The sequence below is a fragment of the Hyaena hyaena genome, unplaced genomic scaffold (genome assembly GCF_003009895.1).
Source record: "Hyaena hyaena isolate Hyena2069 unplaced genomic scaffold, ASM300989v1 scaffold_1104, whole genome shotgun sequence".
Classification (NCBI taxonomy): Eukaryota; Metazoa; Chordata; class Mammalia; order Carnivora; family Hyaenidae; genus Hyaena; species Hyaena hyaena.
This window is the reverse complement of record NW_024081738.1, coordinates 216,092-237,101: the sequence shown is the minus strand read 5'-3', so window position 1 is coordinate 237,101 and position 21,010 is coordinate 216,092. Positions and strand designations below refer to the sequence as shown.

The 21,010-nt window shown below is 38.4% G+C and overlaps 1 protein-coding gene across 1 annotated transcript; it reads left to right on the top strand.

Annotated features, from left to right (window-relative positions):
- Positions 1-3,079: 3,079 nt before the first annotated feature.
- On the top strand, positions 3,080-14,656 carry LOC120224105 (serine protease-like protein 51). The gene is made up of 5 exons (XM_039222340.1): positions 3,080-3,184; positions 11,972-12,164; positions 12,775-13,034; positions 14,032-14,174; positions 14,354-14,656. The coding sequence occupies exons 1-5, from the start codon at positions 3,124-3,126 to the stop codon at positions 14,648-14,650; spliced, it is 954 nt and encodes a 317-aa protein (XP_039078271.1). The 5' UTR covers positions 3,080-3,123; the 3' UTR covers positions 14,651-14,656.
- Positions 14,657-21,010: the final 6,354 nt, after the last annotated feature.

Genomic DNA, 21,010 nt, shown 5'->3' with positions numbered 1-21,010 from the left:
AATAAATCATTACATATATGATATATAATAATAGCCTTTGGGTTCTGTTTCCCTGAAGAATCCTGACTAATTACTCTAAATATCATGCCACAATCCAAACCCAGTTCTGCCCAGCTCCAAAGGCCATTACTACTCCACATTGTGCTTTTAGACATAACCATAGTTAATTCTCACGTTATTTTGACTCATCCTCTTGAAAAACCCATAAGGGGAGAGGAAACAAACTTTGACTTGCTCAAGATAATACAACTCATCAAGGAAGAGCACACCAACATTCCCATGTCAATCTCTACCTTAAGTGGGAGGTCAGCTTTTTCTTCTCAGGGCATTTATTCATTCCAACTATTTATTAAGTGTTTAATATGTACACCAAGCAATTCTCTAAGAACTAGGGATATAGGAGTAAATAAAAAATAAAAAGCTTTTGCCCTCACTAAGGTTATAGTCTAGTGGAAGAGACAGTAATTAAATAAGTTCTGAATATTTAGACTGACAATCTAACCAGATGGTCATAAGTGCTATAGGAAATTAAAGCCGGGAGAGAGGATAGGGAGTGCAGGTTGGGGAAGGTAGCTGATGCTGCTTTTAGTGGAGTGACAGGGAGGTCTAACTGACAAGGTGACAAAAGAGACCTTAAGGAAGGAGGGAGCAAGCCTCGCAGGTAATTGAGAAGTCTTATAGGTAGTAGTAGGGAGACTTGTAGGTAACTGGGGGTTCTTGTAGGTGTCTGGGGAATATTGTTGTAATCTTGCGATATAGTAAGAAATATATGTAGTGGTCTTCATCTGGGTCCCTGGCCAGAGCCCTTAAAATCTTTGTAATTTACTAAGTGCTAAGAACAATAGAAGCATCTTTAATACGTGATTCTTGTCCTGGCCCCTAAAATAGCTCTTAGGTGGTAAGGAAGGAGTGTCTCTTGTTATCCATAACAAGCCTTTTTCAACCACACCTGAGTTTATGTTAATGTGGTGACTTGAAAAACCCCTTAGGATAAGGGGCTGGTTGCCAGGGGAACTGATCTCCTGATTAGAAGATCTCCTGATTAGAAGGTTGGAACTTTCAGCCTGAGAGCTGGAAACTGAATTAACCACCAGTGGCCAGTAATTTAGTCAATCATGCCTACATAATGAAGCCAACATAAAAACCTTACCTGAAGGGGCTCAGAGAACATCTAAGTTGGTGAACACATGGTGGTGCTGGAATGGGGGCATACCTAGAGAGGGCCTGAAAACCCCATGTTCCTTCCCCATACCTTGTTCTGTGTATCTTTTCCATTTGGTTGTTCCTGAGTTGCATTCTTTATAATAAATCAGTAATAGTGAGTAAGGCACTTTCCCGAATTCTGTGAGAGTAGAGGGAGAGCATTTTGAGACCGTGTTTATTTAGAAGGTTTTAAGGTGGAAATGACTTGAACACATTTAAAGATAAGAAAGATGTGGAAGAGAAAAAGAGCATGAGGACTAGGAAGGGAATGTATAGTTATAGTATCAGATTCTTGAGGACGTGGGGGGTTCAGAGGACACATGGAGGGGTTATCTTTAATCAGGAGGCATTGCTCTTCTTCAGAACATCCTAGTCCTATTTTGCACAGCAAACACCTGATTCTTATTTTCCTATAGTACTTCTGGCAGTTGCCAGCCTCCTTTTCCTGCTCTGCTTCCTCTGTATGACGGTAAATGAAGACAGTTCTTCTGGGCTCAGCCCTAGGCCTTCTTTGCTTTTCTCTCCATACCTCCTCAGGGGACAGTCTCATCCATTCCGGTGACTTCAATAGATGGATGGCTTTCCTACTTACACTTCTACCCATAATTTTCAAATCTGTATTTGTATCTGCCTGTTCATCCTGTATAGCTCATCAATCACATTACTTTTATATTCAACCTCTTTAGTATCTCTCAATTGCATCTGTTTCTTAGTAACTCCACTGTTACAGGCTGAATGTGTCCCTCTTAAAATTCGTATGTTGACATCCCAGCCCCCAGTACCTCAGAATATAATCATTTGGAGAGAAAGTCTTTAAAGAGATGATTAAGTTAAAATTAGGCCCTAATCTAATATGACTCATGTTTTTATAAAAGGAGGAAGATGGTTACCAGAGGGACATGATGGGGATTAAGGAATGTTGTTGTGATACATTGTGAGATATTTGTGAGACTGGGTCATGTCTAAAAGTGTTGAATTGCTATATTGTACACCTGAAACTAATATAACAGTATATGTTACCTGTACCGGAATTAAAATAGAATTAAATTTTTAAAAAAGAGGAAGAGATACCAGGAGTACATGTCCACAGAGAGAAGACTATGTGAAGAGGCAGCAAGAGGGTGGCCATCTGCACACCAAAGGGAGAGGCCTAGAACAGATTCTTCCATTATGGCCCTCAGAAGGTAACCAACCCTGTTGACACCTTGACCTAGGACTTCCCAGCCTCCAGAATTGAGAAATTTCTGCTGTTTAAACCACGCAGTATGTGGTACTTTGTTATGGTAGCTTTGGCAAACTAATATTTGCCACCTTCTTTACTACTTTAGGTCACCACCCTCTTTCATCTGCATTTCTGGAACCACTTCTTAAATTATATTCTCTTTTCTAGTTTCATCCTCTCTAAAATAATCTCTGTGTTATACTCAGAGTAATCGTTTCATGCATATGTGACTATATGACCTACTTTCATTCCATCACTCTCCCCATTAATGTCACAATAAAGTCAAATCTTCTAAAAAGTCAGAGAGAGCTTTGAGATAAAAAAAATATATATATATGAAAACTTACTGAAGGACCCATAGCTATTTGATGTCAAAGTGCATGGTAGACTATGTGGATTCTCAAGAGGCTCAGAGTCGAAAGTGGGAAGGGAGTGTGCAGGCAAAAGTATGCCTAATATGGTGCCCTTTATTCCTCACGGCACACAGAATACAGGGAAGGATTGGGCACACAGACTCATTAAGCCAGGCATCCCTGCATCCCCTGTTTCCTCTCTAACCCCAGGCTTACTGTGATGTCACCCAGGATCAGCTTTCCCATGCATTTGTGATGGCCCCAACTGAAACAGCTGCAGCTGGCACTTCATCAGCTTTGGCTAGAGGCATAGGTTGGGCAATTCTGGACTGGAATGAAAAGAAGATGCTCCAGCTTCTAATTCCACTGCTCATGGCACTCAAGGGATATGCCCAAGAAGAGCCAGGTCTGTGCCAGGCTAACCCAGAACAGGGGATGGAGAGAGCTCTGCAACCTCTTACCTGGTTCCTGTGGAGTTGATGTAGAATCCTGAGGGAGGGCTGAGTTAGAGCAAATGGCTCAGGAAATGAGGAGACCACAATTGAAGTAGACATTTTGGGCTTAGTGAATAATGCCATTTAAAATGATCCCCCAGAGTCTGAACCCAGAGTTCTGAAAATACAGGGGACTTGGAGCAACAACTTAGCAATTGCCTCTGCTTCTCCAGTCTCCACTCCCCTCTTTGTAAATGTATCAAGGATCTTTCTGGACTCAGCATAGTGCTGGGACCACAGTGGAATAAAGATCTTATTAACTTAGACCACCTCTATTAAATTACTTAATCTCATAAAGTGAGAAAAGTTATAGGACTGTTATTATAAGAGCAAATGAGTCAATGCACCATGTTCAAGTATGTTCTGCAGAACCCTGGTCCTGTTAGAAGCTTATCATTAGACAAGAAGATGTAGAAATGTTCTCTTCATTACTTTTTCTGTAGAGTCACAGTAGATATTCACATAGTAAAAGTTTTGACAAATCTCACTGTAAAGAAAATAGAATAATTTTATTTAATCTGGTATTACTGAAATGTATCTGGCCACAAGACCACTCTTTACACCCTCACTTGTAACATTTTCCACTTATTCTTTTGAGAATTACCAGTTCCTATAGTTTTCTTATTTTTCTTATTTGAATGGGTGTTGTAAACTGGTTTGTAGGAACTTAAAAAAATTTTTTTTAATGACATTAGCCTCTGTCTCTTATGTGTGCTGCAAAATAGTTTCTCCTAATTCTTCAACACTCTTCAAATTCTATTTTGGACAAAATGTAAAAATTGTAAATTTATGTAAAAGTTCATCAATATTTTTACTTATGGTAAAAAAAAAAAGTACTGACTTTTATTTGATTGTGTTTATGATAATCCCAGATTATAAACACAGTCATACCTGTAGCATAATGTGAGCCTCTGAAGTTAGATTGTCTGCAAATAATTACATTTCCTCCGCATACTTGCTATGTCATTTCAGAATGAATTACTAAATATCTTTGTATTCATCTCTTCATCTGTAAAATGGTAATATTAAGGTTAGTGTGAGGATTAAATATTTTTAAAGCTCTGAGAACAGTGCCAGTCACTTTGTAAATACTGAAAATTTGTTAGCTGCCATTGTTTCAGCATTTATATGATTTTGTCTTGAATAAAAATTTTCCTCATCCCAAGTTGATAAAGATATTTTCCTATTTTATTTTCTAGAAGTTTATTTTTCATCCTTTACATTTAGATATGCAACCCATTTATTTTCAAATTTTATGTACAAGCAAGGTAGAGTTCAAGATTTTTGTTTTAAGAAAGTAACCTACAAAGGAACCATCACTCAGCCATCTTCAGATGTCTCAGCAGAAAATCTACAGGTCAGGAGAGAATGGAACGACATGTTAAAAGTGTTGAAAGATAAAACTTGCCAGCCAGGAATACTTTATCCAACAAGGTATCCTTCAGATATGAAAAAGAAATAAAGCCTTTGCCAGACAAACAAAAGCTGAGACAGTACACCATCACTAGATCTGCCTTGTAAGAAATGCTGAAAGGAGTCCTTCAGGCTAAAATGAAAAAATGCTTATCAGTGACATAAAAGCAAATGAAAGTACACAATACTCTAGCAAAGGTGAAAGACAGTCAGAATTAGGAAACTGGAACCCTGTATTAGAATGCAGTGTTAATCAATTATATTATAAAGGCTAAAGGAAAAGAGCATTAAAAATAACTATAGCTACTATAATTTTTCAATGAATTCACAGCATAAAAAAAAGGTAAATTGTGACATGAAAAATATAAAAGTGAAGGGTTAAAAGGGTAGGACTTTTAAAAGCCAAATGAAAATTAGGTGCTATCAGCATTTTTTATGAGTTGTTTTACGTAAGCCACATGGTAACCACAAACTAAAAACCTAGAGGAGAGCCACAAAACATAACAAAAGGGGAGACTGAGCAAATCCCCATGGAAAACCACCACTTAACAAAGGTAGACAGAAACAGGAGGAAAGATACAATGTTGATACAAAACAACCAGAAGGCAAACGATATGATGGCAGTAGTACATCTTTACATGTCAATAGTCACTCTAATTATGAAATGAATTAAATTAATTAATGGGAAGGCACAGAATGTCTGGATGGGTTAAAAAAAAAAAGAAGACCCAACTCTACACTGTCTACAGGAAACTCATTTTATCCCTAAAGACACATGTAGACTCAAAGTAAAGAGATGGAAAAAGATTTCATGCAAGTGGAAAACAAAAGAAAAGTGAAGGTAGCCATAATTATTAGACAAAATGTATCTTATGCCAAAGGAAATAACAAGAGATAAAGAAGGGCATTATACAATGATTAAAAAGTCAAGAAAATATACATCAAGAAAATATAACAATAGTAAATATATATGCACTCAAAATTGCAGCACTGGAATATATTAAACAAATTCTAATGGAATGAAAAGAGACAGAGACAAAAATATAATTAACAGTAGGAGAGTTTACTACCCTACTGTAAACAATGGATAGGACACTCAGACAAAATCAAAAGAAAACATTGGAATTGAATCATAATCCAGAGCAAATAAACTATTAAGTTTATTTAAGACATGTATTGACTGTTCTATCAAGCATCATCAGAATACATATTCTTCCAGAGTTCACAAGGGACATTCTGTAGGATAGATTATATGATAAAACACACACACACACAATCTTAGAAGTTTTGAGAACATTGGAGTAATATCAACTACCTTTTCTGACCACAATGTAGTGAACTTAGAAATGAAGAAGAGGCAAGATGTGGAAACTAAACAATAAATTCCCGAACAACCAATGGGTTAAAGAAGAAATCAAAAGAGAAAATTTTAAATCTTAAAACAAATAAAAATAGAAATGCAACGTATCAGGGTGCCTAGGTGGCTCAGTCATGATCTTCGGCTCAGGTCATGATGTTGTGGCTTGTGAGTTAGCGTCTTGTGTCAGGCTCTGTGCTGACAGCTCAGATTCTGGGGCCTGCTTCGGAGTCTGTGTCTCCCAGAGAGGGAGAGGGAGAGGGAGAAGGAGGAAGAGGGACGGAGGGAGAGAGAGAGGGAGAGAGAGAGGGAGGGAGAATCTTAAGCAGGCCCCACATTCAGTGCGAAGCCTCACACAGGGCTCAATCCCCATGACCCTGGGATCATTACCTAGGCTAAAATCAAAAGTCAGACAATTAACCAACTGAGCCACCCAAGCACCCTTAGTAAGCTAATATTTAAAAGCCAAATAAGAATACCAGAAAATGAAACTTGAATAATATTTGGAATTAACAGAATATACATCTTAAAAAGTTGAGTGTTAAAACTTTAATATGAGAATAATAGTTTAATTAATTTAACTAGTTTTTAAATATTTTTATGGATTTAAATAAGAACTTATAAAATACTGACATGTTTTTATGAAAACATTTTAGTTTGAATGCTACATTGAAGCATATTTAGATGCTTCAACAACTTTGTAAGGAATTTTTAGATAATTTTAATCCATTTTCAGTGGTTATTAACATACAATAGAATCTAGAATTTTAGTAATATAAAGTTTTAGCATAAAGTTATGAATTTAAGTATGGATTTTACACATATATTTAGGTCATGTATTTGGTGGCCTCTATGACTAACAGATGAAAAACAAGAAGTGACTTTCAGTGGTACTTATTGAGGAATAGCATACAACAATTTCCTTAAATATGGGACATGGCTTTGTTCAAGTTACATCAGCTGAACTCACATATAAAGATCCCAAACTGTCCTAAATCAGAGGAACTTTTTTTTAATGTTTTATTTATTTCTGAGAGAGAGAGAGAGAGAGGCAGTGTGAGCAGGGGAGGGCCAGAGAGAGAGGGAGACCAGAATCAGAAGCAGTTTCCAGGATCTGAGCTGTTAGCACAGAGCCAGACACGGGGCTTGAACCCACAACCATGAGATCATGACCTGAGCCAAAGTCAGACGCTTAACCAACTGAGCCACCCAGGTGCCCCTCAGAGGAACTATTTTTTTTTTTATGTTTTTATTTATTTATTTTTTCTAATAGTTTATTGTCAAACTAGTTTCCACAGAACACTCAGTGCTCATCCCCACAAGTGCCCTCCTCCATGCCCATCCCTCCTCCCCCCCACATCCATCAGTCCTCAGTTTTTGTCATTATTCAAGAGTCTCAGAGGAACTATTTTTAAGACTTGAAACACTGACAAAGTTTAGACAGAACCACAATAATTTTTATTTAATTTATGAGTGCCATTTTTACCTCAATTAAATTTGATCTGAAAAAAATTACTTGAAACTCTAGTTGTATTTCATTATATCCCCAAACTTATTTCACAAGGCCAACATACTCTAATACCAAAGCCAGATAAGGATGCTAAAAGAGAAAAAAAAAACAAAAACAAACTACTGACCAATATCCCTGATGAATATAGATACACAAATTCTCAACAAAATATTAACAAACCAAATTCAATACCAAATTAAAAGGATCATAAACCAATAATCAAGTGGTGTTTATTCCTGGGATGAAAGGATGGTTTACAAATCAATACATGTGACACATCACATTAATTGAATGAAAAATAAAAATCACATGATCATCTCAATAGATGCAGAAGTAGCATTTGACAAAGCACATGATCATTTCGTGATAAAAATGCTCACCATATTGATTATGGAAGGAATATACCTCAACATAATAATGGCCTTATATGACAAACCCACAGCTAATATTATTAAAGCTTTTCCTCTTAAGACCAGGAGCAAGACAAAGATACCCATTCTCACTTATTCAAGTCCTAGCCAGAGCAATCAGGCAATAAAATAAAATAAAATGCTTGTAAACTAAAAAGGGAAAAGTAAAATTGTCTTATTTGCAGATGATGTAGTCTTATATATAGAAAATACATAACTCTGCCAAAAAACCAATTAATTAATTCAGTAAAGTTTCAGGATACAAGATCAACACAGAAATCAGTTGCATTTCCATAGTCAAACAACAATATATCTGAAAATGGGATAAGGAAAGTAATCCCATTCACAGTAGCATCAAAGAATAGGAATAAATTTAACCAAAATAGATGAAAAATCTCTACACTGAAACTATGACTTTAATGAAAAAAACAGGAAGACATAAACAAACGGAAAAATAGCCCATGTTTATGTATCAGAATTGATATTGTTAACATGTCAATGCTACTCAAAACCATCTATGGAAGTAACACAATCTCTATCAAAATTACAAAGACATTTATTTCAGAAATAGGAAAAAAATCTTAAAATTTGTATGGAATTACCAAAGATTCTGAATAGCCAAAGAAATTCTGAGAAAGAATAAACTTGGAGGCATCACACAAAGCTATAGTGAATAAAATAAGACACAAAGCCCAATGCAAAAAAAATTGACAGCTCAGAAATAAACTCTCACATACATGTTCAACTAATATTTGACACAGAGCCAAAGAATACTCAATAGGGAAAAACAGTCTCTTCAATTAACAGTTTGGGAGAAAACTAGATGATTACATGAATGAATACCTTACACCACACATCAAAATTCACTTGAAATGGGTTAAAGCCTTAAACATAAATAAAACTCTCATAAGAAAACAAAGGGAAAAAGTTCAGTGACATTGGTTTTCACAGTTTTTTGGTTGTGACACCAAAAACACAAGCAATCAAAGGAAACAATAAGAGAAACTACACAAACTAAAATGCTTCAGTAAAAGAAAAAGTCAACAAACTAAAAGGCAACCTACTGAATGGGATAAAATGTTTGCAAATCATATATCCAGTAAAGGCTTGATATCCAAAATATATAAAGAGCTTGTATAATTTAATACTCAAAAAGATTTTTATTAAAAAATGGACAGAGGTTGTAGAAACTAATTTGACAATAAACTATTTGTAAAAAAAAAAAAAAAATGGACAGAGGGACTGAATAGACATTTTTCCAAAGAAGACATACAAATGGTCAACAGACACATGAAACATGAACAGATACACAGACATTACTAATCATCAGGAGAATGCAAATCAAAACCACAATTAGATATCACCTCACACCTGCTAGAATAGCTTTTATCAAAAAGACAAGAGATAACAAGTATTGGCAAGGATGTAGAAAAAAGGGAACCCTTGTCACTGTTGGGAGGAATGTAAATTGATGCAACCATTATAAAAAACAGAATGGAGTTTCCTTAAAAAAATTGCAAACAGAACTGCTGTATGATCCAGCAATCCCACTTCTGGGACCCAAAGGAAATGAAAACAGGATCTCAAAGAGATGACTGCATTTTAATGTTCATTTCAGCACAATTCACAATAGCTAAATTATAGAAACAGCTTAAGTGTCTGTCAATGGATGAATGAATATATATATATATATATATACATAAATGTATGTATGAATATTATTTAGCCATAAGAGATAAGGAAATACTGACATTTGCAACAACATGAATAGACCCTGAGGGCATTATGCTGAGTGAAATAAGTCAGACAGAGAAGGACAAATACTTTATGACCTCACTTACATATGGAATCAGAAAAAAACAAGCTCATAGAAACAGAGTAGAATGGTAGTTACCAGGTGCCTAGGCTGTGAGAAATGGGGAAAGGTTGGTCAAAGGATACATATTTCCAGCTAGAAGATGAATAAATTCTAGGGACATAATGAATAACATGGTGATTATAGTTAATAATACTATATTATATACTTAAAAGTTGCTGAGAAGGGAAATCTTAAATGTTCTCACTAGAAAAAAGAAATGGTAATAATGGGACATGGTGGAGATGTTAACGCGTGGTAGTAATCATTTCACAATACATAAGTGTATCAAGTCGACACACTGTTCATCTTAAACTTACACACTGTTATATGTCAGTTATATTTTAATTAATCTGGAAAACAAAATTATCCTTAGTAGAAAGTACTAGACAGATACTGCAGAAAGAAGGGGCTTTTTTCCTGGTTCTGTCTGGCTTGTTTGTGTTTGCTTCTCCTTGCTCCTACAGTATCACTGTTGGAGGGAAAGACATCCAATAGCGCGTGGCTCCTGCCATGGGTCCCTCTATAAGCTTGAGCCTTGTCTCCTGTTTAGTGATCTCCTGTTATATAAATGGCTCCAAAAATGACTTTTGTCTACTAGACCACAGATTGTTTATTTCTTCGTAGCAAGCTGATACCCATTAGCTCAAAGCCTGTTGGTGCCAAACTTAATTTTTTATACTTCCACTTGTTTTCAGTATAGCCTAACTAAGTAGTTTTTAGACGTTTATGGCCTGTCTGTTTTGCATTCCCCATGAAACTGCACCCAATACCTGCCAGTCATACATATGATAAAGACTGTGATTATAAACACCCCACACCACTGCTGCCCTTCATTGCTCTCTTACTCAGAGACTCCCATTTGTGCTGCCGAGGAACATTACCTAGATGTTAAGCCCCTTCTCTGATCACTTTCACCTGGGAGTTCCGTTGTCCTCCTCCCCTTCGGTATAGTGGCTCCCTTCCTTAGCTTCTGGATGGTCTCATGTTGTTAAAGGGCTTCTACTGGCACTTGTGGGGATGAGCACCGGGTGTTATATGGAAACCAACTTGACAATAAACTATCTGTAAAAAATAAATAAACAAACCTTTAAAAATTTTTTTAAAAAAGGGCTTCTACTGAATGCAGGCCTGTTCAAATAAAGCATGTGTGTGCTACTGCCACCTTGTGGTCATATCTTTTTCTTTCATCAGCTCTCCCAATCCTTCCAATCTCCTATGCCTCCTCAAGGCAGCAGTCCCAACATAGACATTGACACCCCTGTGATGAGCTGGCTCTTGACACCTAAGTTCCCGCCTGCTCATGTCTACTTGTTACCAGAGGAATGTTCCAACCTCACTCCAGCTGTACTTCAGAGGGGTGTTTCCTGCTTGCATAGCAAGAGGGACTACCAAACCTCTGCTTTTCTTTGGGCTGCAAACACACATTCTCTAGTGATTTCTGAACCCCAACCTTGTGGAGAGGCTACCCTGCCAGGTTGAGTCCTTTTACTCTCTCCTAACCTTATGGTATTCTTGGAGTCCTCTTGACGTTGTGTAGCTATTCCTCTGTTATAGTATATAATTATTGATATTAACTCTTCCTATCCAAATTCTGCATGGTTGCATTCTCCTGAATGGATCCTGCATACATTTAGCCATTTCATGTTGCCCCTTAACCTCTTGACAGCTTCTAATGAATCTCCACCCTGACTTCTCCAGGTCTCACAGCTCTTTTTGAATGTGAGGGACAGACCTCGGAAGTGTGTTTTGTTAGTGTTTTCTGAGACCTGTCCCCTCTGTGCCTGCTCACTTATTTCACTCAGCTTTAGCACTAGTCTAAGCTGGGAAGATGCTGGGAATACCAGATAAGAAGGGTTCCTCAGTGCTCCTCATGTACAAATGGCTCTTTCATTTGCACATATAGGAGGATTAGGAGGAACTTAATGGAGGACCATGGGGGAGAAAAAGGGGGGAAATGGTGGGGGAAAGGGAGAGAGGCAAACCATGAGAGACTCTTGAATGCTGAGAACAAACTGAGGACTGATGGATGTGGAGGGGGAGGGGGGAGATGGGCATGGAGGGGGGCACTTGTGGGGATGAGCACTGGGTGTTATATGGAAACCAACTTGACAATAAACTATTTGTAAAAAAAAAAAATCATTTCTCTTTCAGACAAAGTTCAATGTGGCCAGCGACCTGCCTTTTCAAACTCATCATCATTACGATTTCGTGAACTGTTTGCAGTCCAGGAAGGTGAGTTCCCATGGCAAGTGAGTATCCAGATCTCACGGAAACACCTCTGTGGAGGCTCAATCATACATCGATGGTGGGTTTTGACAGCTGCACATTGCTTCCAAAGAACCCTGTAAGTTTCTGAAATGTTGTCTTAACTTACATCAAATCTTCTCAATCTTTTGTCTGGGCTGGGTAGCTTAATGGGTTAGTGCACAAGGGTTATGAATCCAGTTTGTTCCCATTGGCTTTGTATCAGAAAGTGTCTTCTCTATACCTACTTTCTCCAAAGGTTGGCTACTCATTGTAGCTGTGCACCCAGTATTGGAAAATAAATACAAATCTTCCCTTTTGCCTTCCCTGTCTACATGTGTAGACAATACACTGTATTTATTCATTGTACACACACTCATGGAACACCTACTATGTGTTATTCTAAGTGCTGGTAATATAGTGGTAAACAAGACAGTCAAACTCTCTGTTGTCAAGGAACTCACATTCTATTCTTTTGGATGGATTAATTCCACTTCTTTGAGTCAGGGAAATGTCCCTGGGCTGATGATTCACTAGCTCAGAGTCTGGGCTGCTACCTCCTGCTGCTCTCATCTCTAGCCACTCTCTAGGCCACTACACATCCACTGCTTTGTTTTTTTTCAGTATTCAATTGTAAACTGTACTATTGACCAATGTGAAATACAGTGTGACTATTATTATTGTTTGAAGTTATTATATTCGTTTTTTAGGTTAGAAATGGTATTGGGAAATGTTACTGTGGTCATGGGAATCAGAAGATTCGGCGATGACCGCTTGGAGAGAAAGCAAGTGCAGAAGATAATTATTCACAAAGATTATAAACCATCCCACCTTGACAGTGATCTCTCCCTTCTCCTGCTTGCCACACCAGTACAATTCACTAACTTCAAAATGCCCATCTGCCTACAGATGAAGGAAAGGATCTGGGACAGGTGTTGGATGGCAGAGTGGGTGACAGCTTATGAGTATGGTATGTGCCTTCCCTTCAAAATCCATAGAAAGCCTACATTTAGGTGTCCCTTGCCTAGAAAGCATGTTGCACTGGAAGATTTTGGCCTCACTACTCTAGCTTTGTAATCTTGAGCTAGCTAACTCCTTCACCTTACTCATCCTTAACTTTTCTCACCTGTAGAATGACAGCAATGTCTCCCTCGAATTCATTATGTGGATTAAATTAAACGCAATTATACTTGTAAGGTCCCTAGTGAAAACCTGGAATATAGAAGAATCTCAAAACATGAGAGTGATAATTTTTTTTGAGCCCAGAAGCACTTTAGAAAGCCAGTTTGGATTCTTCCTTCATGGACTATTTTACAATGTGCATCTCCCCGTCTGTTTATCATTTAATGAAGTCCATGTTGACCATCATTCTGAGATACCTGAGCTAGTGATTCCCTAACCAATCTTTGTCATCAATGACTCTTTTTGCAGGGCACAAGGCCGGTCACACAGGAAGAAACTCTAGGAAGGTGGCAGTAGGATTGAGAAAAGGCCAGAAGGTCCTTTAGAATTACAGTTCTTTCCTTTCCACAAGTTGGCACTTACAGGTGTGTCATATTCCTGGTTCCTCCACTGGCCTGGCAGAGACATTGGGATAATACTCAGGAATTGGGTTATTCTGAAACTCTGCACAAGGACCAAACTGGCTGTGGGGAGATAGTGAGGCCATGGAGAAAATTTACCCTAGCATTTCCTGGCAGGAGCTAATGCTAGGGGTTTAGTAGGCTGTTCCAGAGGAAATACATATAAGCAGAAATGAAGAAGCCACTTATTGGATTGAGTGGGTCATTACATTAGGTCACGTTTAAGGCCTTCCTACTCTGTGAGTCTATTATTTGCTAAGTGTTTGCATCATTTCATGACTTCAACTCTGATAATTTGTGGGCCTGTCACCTTCAGTGATGTGGCAGAGTTGTGTTCAGGGTTGATGTAGCACTCATTCTCACACTAGCTTCCTCATTTCCCAGACCAACATGACAACATAAACATGTACCTGCAGAAGATGAGAGTGCTGCAGATTAGCTGGAGAGAATGCAGCAAAAGGGTAGAACAGCTCTCCAGGAACATGGTTTGTGCTTGGAAGGAACCAGGCACCAAAGGCAATTGTCAGGTACTCAGCCCCTGCCTCAGCCCCATCCTTCACATTCCCCACCATTTTCTAGGTTCTCGGGAGAAAGCCCAGGAGTGAAGCCCCTAACCAATGCCACTAGGACCCTCTTATCCTGACCTCTTGCTAGAGCTACTGTTGATTCCTTGCAGACTGTACCTTCTTCATTCTCTCATTCTCAGGGAGACAGTGGGGCACCTATGGTCTGTACTAGCCATGGAACCCAGAGGCTCTTCCAAGTGGGAGTCTTCAGTTGGGGCATAAGATCTGGCTTCAGAGGGAGGCCAGGTATGTTTGTGTCTGTGGCTCAATTTATTCCATGGATCCAAGAAGAGACGGAAAAGGAGAGAAAAGCCTACACCATCTCAGGAGCCTGGAGAAGCTCCCTGCCTCATGTTCCACAGTACCCCTTACTGTTGGGTTTGGTTTCTCAAATGTTGCTTGTCACCATATTTACTAGTGATAAATCAAGTCATTAAGCTTTAGACCCACCGTCACTTCTTCTCCTCCTCCTCCATTCTTCCCTCCCATCTTTACACAAGCATCAATGGAGCATAGACTATGAGTTAGCTTCTATGCTAACCCTGGAAGTTAGATATGGATTCAATTCTCCCAAATATCACAAACCAAATGAAGAAAGACCAAATACAGCACTAAAAAAGAGGTCTTTCATCACTCCAACATTTTGTGTTGCTAAGTAACTTCTTTTAGTTCTCTTATGGAACCCAATATTACCTAGCTAATGACCAGCTTTATCTGTCAGCTCAGTGCTTTAAATAGACCCCAACACAGAGAGCTCCCCATCTTAAGTACAAATGCTTTTATCTACTGGGTCACTCATGAAGAAAAATCTATGGTAGAATTATGATTAGGGGTTTCTTGTCCTGTTCGGAGTTGAAAGTGGGATGATTATGTCTTGGGACCACACCTTTCTTTCCCTCCCCTTTATATATCTAAATAAAAAGTTAGCATAGTGAAGTGGCTTGGAGGAATCAGCAATATCTGCCTTTACCATAGACAGGGATAACGGAATAAAGGACACTGCTGAGTGGCCAAAGTCATTACTCATAAATGAGAAAGGATAAAAATTCAAGGCAAGAAAGTCAGTATGTACTTTCACTGAGAAGAAACAGAATAGCTTGTGTAGCCAGACTATAATACAGAGCACAAGAATTTGTTTATAAAAATTTTGAGACAATGTTTAAAGATCAGGGCTATAAAGTGCAATCAGGGATGAGTAATAGAGTCTTTTCTAGGTCCTTCCTTGGTTAAGTCTACCTGGCATAGACATGATTAGAATTAGCAGATGCAAAGAAGACAATCAACCACATGCAGCCCCACTGGAGTCCATAAAGAGAAAAATACTCATTCAGATACCTTGTGAATACTGAATGTGTATCAGGCACTGGAAAGATATAAGGATGTAAGGTTCATGTGTTCAAATGTGTATGAGCCACATTTATATGGCTACATCCAAATTTATGAATATTTTACAAGGTCTCATAGTGATTAGTTTCATGGGATATTATAACTTTGTTTACTATTAGAGTTCTCCATAAAAACAGGAAAAAACTGTGTGGGGGGCATGGGAGAGAGAGAATTAGAGTTTTATTTAAGAAAGTGGGTTGGGGGAGAGAGCCTGGGTGCCTCAGTCAGTTAAGCGTGTGACTTCAGCTAGGTCATGATCTCATGGCTTGTGAGTTTGAGCCCCACATAGGGCTCTGTCTTGACAGCTCAGAGCCTGGAGCCTGCTGCAGATTCTGTGTCTCCCTCTCTCTCTGCCCATCCCCCACTTGCACTCTGTTGCTCTCCCTCTCAAAAATAAATAACAGGGTTTAAAAAAAAAGAAAGAAAGAAATTGGGGGGCACCTGGTTGGCTCAGTTGGTTGGGCATCTGTCTCTTGATTATAGCTCAGGTCAGGGTCCCAGGGTAGTAGGCTTGAGTTTCACATCAGGCTCCATGCTGTGTGTGAAGCCTGGTTAAGATTCTCTCGCTGTCTCTGTCTCTCTCTCTCTCTCAAACAAACAAATAGAATACATTGGCACATGCAATTATGAGAGCTGGTAAATCTGAACTCTGTATGGGAGACCAGAAGACTAAAGACCCAGGGAAAGATTGATGTCGAAGTGAGGAGTCTGAGGAAAGTCTGGAGGAATAATTCCTTCCTCCTCAGGGGACTTAAGTATTTTCTCTTAATTAACTGATTAGATGAGTCCCATCTACATTATAGAAGGTAATCTGTTTTGCTCAAAGTCTACTGATTTCCATGCTAATTATACCTTAAGAAACAAAACCCTTCACAGCAACATCTAGACTTGTGCTTGACCAAACAACTAGGTACTCTAACCTAGCCAAGCTGACAGATGAGACAGGCACATTGATGTAGTGTCATCTCTTAAAGCTGCTGAGAAAAGCATAAAATACAGGCTAGTTTCTCTTTGGAGTTTAACAAAATGTAACTCATATCGAACGTTAAATGATTAAAAAAAACCACAAATCTGAAATGTCCTATAACACAAAAACACCACACTTGTTGAGGCCCTTTATCCTACAGATGGAGGGACTTGTGAGTTCTCTCTCATGCCACTGAGAGGTACTTTCCTGTTCTCTTTCTAGTCTTCTCAGGCTATTCTGATTTCACTGGAAGGTCTTTGGGGTTTGCTTCACTATCAGGTTACTCTAAATTTTGCTCCTTATATATTAAGGCAGTGTTTCAAATGTCCACTAGAATTATCTGGATGCCCAGCAAAAATTCAGATTCCTGGACTTTATCTCAGGTTTACAAAATTAGGAGCTCTAGGGGTAAGGCTCAGGGCATCTGCATTAAGAAGCTCTCTGGGTCATTCTTTTAAAATTTTTGTTTTTGTTTTATTAATTATTATATATTTTTTTATTTTAGAGAGAGAGTGTGTGCAGGTCCGGGAGAGGAGCAGAGGGAGAGAAAGGGAGAGAGCGAGGAGAAGAACCTTAAGCAGGCTCCATGTTCAGTGCAGAGCCCAGCACAGGGCTCAATCCATGACCCTGGGACTATGACCTGAGCAGAAATCAAGAGTTAGACACTCAACTGACTGAACCACTTAGGTTCTTCAATTCTTTAAAAAATTTTTAAATTAATTTTTAACAGCTTTGAATTGTACACACTGAAATAAAGAATTAGGTAAGTTTTGACAGTACTCAAATCTTTCAAAGGCTGTTGGATAACTCATCTGAGATGATATTGCTACTAGGGACCCAAAATATCATGAAATGATCACCACAATCAAGAGAATGAATGTATCTATTAACCCAAAGGTTTCCTCATGACTTTTGAAGCACTAAAGTGTTTAATTTTCATGAAGCCCAATTTACCATTGTTTTCTTTTATGGTTCATGCTTTTGGTGTTGTAACTAAGAAATCTTTGCCTAACCCCAAATCACAAAGACTGGTTTTTGTGTTTTTGTGTTTTTACTCTTACATGTAAAACAATTAATAGGCCTATTTTGTATAAAAAATTTTAATTGAAGTATAATTAAGAGTTATTTTAGCTTCAGAAATACCTATAATGATTCAACAATTTTATACATTATTTAATGTTCATCAAGATAAGTGTATTATTGAGTTCACTGGTTTGAAACTTTTGTTGTTCTCTAATATAGAGATTTTGTACTATAAGTTTCCCCTAAATAATGTTTTAGCATGTTTCTCCAAATTTTAATATGTTGTATTTTCATTTTCATTCTGTACAAAATGAATTCTATTTTTCCTTTTGGTTTCTTTTTTGACTCAAGAGTTATGTAGAAATGTATTATGTGGTTTCTAAGTACTGAGCTATTTGCCAGATATTTTTGTGTTATTGATTTGTAATTTAATTCCACTGTGGTCATAGCACATACATTTTGTATAATTTTAATTATTTAAAATTTATTGATATTATTTTTATGATCCAGAATATAGTCTATCTTTTTTTTTTCCTAGGGGAGAGAGAGAGAGACAGCATGAGCAGGGAAGGGTCAGAGAGAGAGGGAGATACAGACTCTGAAACAGGCTCCAGGCTCTGAGCTGGCAGTCAGTACAGAGCCCGACGTGGGGCTCGAACTCACGAACCACGAGATCATGACCTAAGCGAAAGTCGGATGCTTAACCGACTAAGCCACCCAGGCGCCCCCAGAATATAGTCTATCTTGATAAATGCTCTGGGATGCTTGGGAGGAAAATGTATTTTGTCATTGGCATTGGGTGGAGTGTTCGATAAATGTAAATTAGATCAAATTGGTTGATCATATTGTTAATGCCTTCTGTATACAAGTTGTTCTTCTGTATGCAATAATAGAGGCACAGACAACATGTATTAAATAAAGGCCAGGAAGGAGAAAGACCTTCCTGAAGGGTGTGGGGCTTGCAGGACAGGTGGAATATGAAAATAGGCATTATTCATGGGATGACATTTAAGATGATGCCCCAAAAGGAAATATTAGGGTTTTGTAGAAGCTGTAGCTTCCCTAAGAGAGGCTTATTCATACTGCATTATGTCATTAAATAGGGGAGCTCTTAAGTTGAAGTAATGGAGCTTTATTTAAATTGGATAATAGACATTTGTCCAAATGTTTCTTGTTTCATACACATTTCTCAAAGGCTTATGATACCCTAAGTCTTTTCTTAAATCAGTAACTGTGGTTATTTCTGGTGTAGCCTACAAAGCCCATATCTCTGCTACTATCTCTGTTTGACTTACCAGGCTTGACCACACTGTTCTTTTCATTCTTTCAATGGGCCATGTTCTTTTTCTCCTCCAGGGTCTTTCTACATGCTTTGCCTGAAGCATTCTTTCCACCAGCCTTCCCTATGCTAACTCCTACTTATTAGCCAGGTCTCATTTCAAACATCACTTCTTCGTTGGGGAACTCCCTGCCCACTCAGTCTTAAACAGTTTCCCTCCTACCCTCAGTTCTTTTATATATTCTCTTGCTTGCTGTGGCAGACTGAATTACTGGCCCCATCCTTTATCCTTCCCTGTGTCAATACCCTTTTCACTTACCAGGGTAGCTGTACTCTGGGGGAAAGGAGAATACTCAGATCTTTCAAAAGCTGTTGGATAACTCATCTGAGATGATATTGTTACTAGGGACCCAAAATATCATTATGGCCCCCTGTTATAGTCCTCATCCAAGTCTGAGTCAAAATGGGTATAACAGATTTATGGACCCCATCCAATAGATCCATTTTTTCTGGCTCCTGGGTACACACAAAGATTGTTATATTTAGCAGCCAGCAGAACCCTTCATTCTCTGGAAATGTTACAGTAAAAAAAAAAAAAAAAAACACCCTGATAATTCCACTATTGATCAAGATAGTCGCCATAGTTTGGGCTCCCTAGGAAGCAGACCGTGAGACAATGTAAGAGATTTATTAGTGAGTGCCTTCTGGATAAACACCTGTGGAGGGAAGGACACAGGACCAGATAAAGGAAAGCTCGGGCTGTGATACAATTTCAATGAAATCTTCAGCAACCCCATGAGGTCCTCTGAAGCTAAGATGGCCTTCCACAGTTGTCTCTAATTGGGGTGAGGGAGCTGGAATTTTATATTCCCTGCATTGATCAGACATTCAATGTGGAGTTCCTTTGGAAACTAATCATGACCTTGGGTAAAGGTAATTCCCAAAGAGAGTTGACAGTTGAGGAAGTAAGTTGGAGAGATTCTTGACAGGCTAATTTGAGCACCACATCACAATGTCCATTATGGCAGTTAACCAGAGGTAGTACTGCATCCTGTGTGCAATTGCCAATATTAGTGCATTCAATTCACTGGTATGAATGTACACAGACAATGAGGTACTGCCAAATATTTTATCAATTGGAAGCCCCAATTGAGCTGTTATGCCTTATGTGGCATCATTATTACAGCACATATAGTATGCAGTTATTGATCTGGAAAACACATTCTTTTCCATTTCCTCCTAGAAGATTAAAATTGGGTTGCATTGACCTGGAAAAAGTGTAGTTGCTCATATCCACTGTCTTGGCCCAAGACCATGTTAATTGTCTTGTTCTCTGTCACAAATAGAGTATCACATTAATCTACTATATTAATGTCATCTTTTATATCAGACCTGGGGAATAGGCAGTGGAATGTACTTTACTCAGATAAAACATATCACTCCAGAGGATGAAAGATAAAGATTCAGTGGCCTGATATACTGATAAAGTTTTTAGGGGTCCAACGATCTGGATAGCCTGAGGGAATCCACTTTAAGAGAAAGGACAACCTGTTGCACTGTACACCTCCTATCACTAAGAAAGAACCGGAGCAGTTGCTGGGTCCTCTTTGGATTTTGTAGATAGCTGAAATAATGACCCAACTCATTTATCAGTGCCTCAGAAGGTTTTCAATTGACTGTGGGTCTCAAAGCAAAAGAAGATTTTGCAGTACAAGATGCAGCACAAATTGACCTGCCACTTTGGTCATAGGACCAATAGAAAGAAAAACTTTGAATGGCCCTGAAAGCTCATTTTCTTGTTGTTTTTGGTAGCTCAACAGAAACCTGATTCAGTAGGTCTGAGTTAGCTCTATGAAAAAGAGGCTAACTCTTTACTGGGCTGAACTCCTGAAGCTACCAATGTTACATAATCCCAGAGATGTTCCTTGCTTTCCCCATCCAGTAAAAATATAGAGAATTATGGTCATGTAACTCCTCTCTCCTGGAACAGTAACCATGATATTTACTGACCATCCACACCCAGCCTAAAGTAATGAGGGTTCAGGGGATTGTATGTATTCTAATACTTCTCCACTATAAGTTCCCCACCCCAATCTAGTATCTGTGTGTGTCCATGTTACTATAGTAGATATGGACATTGTA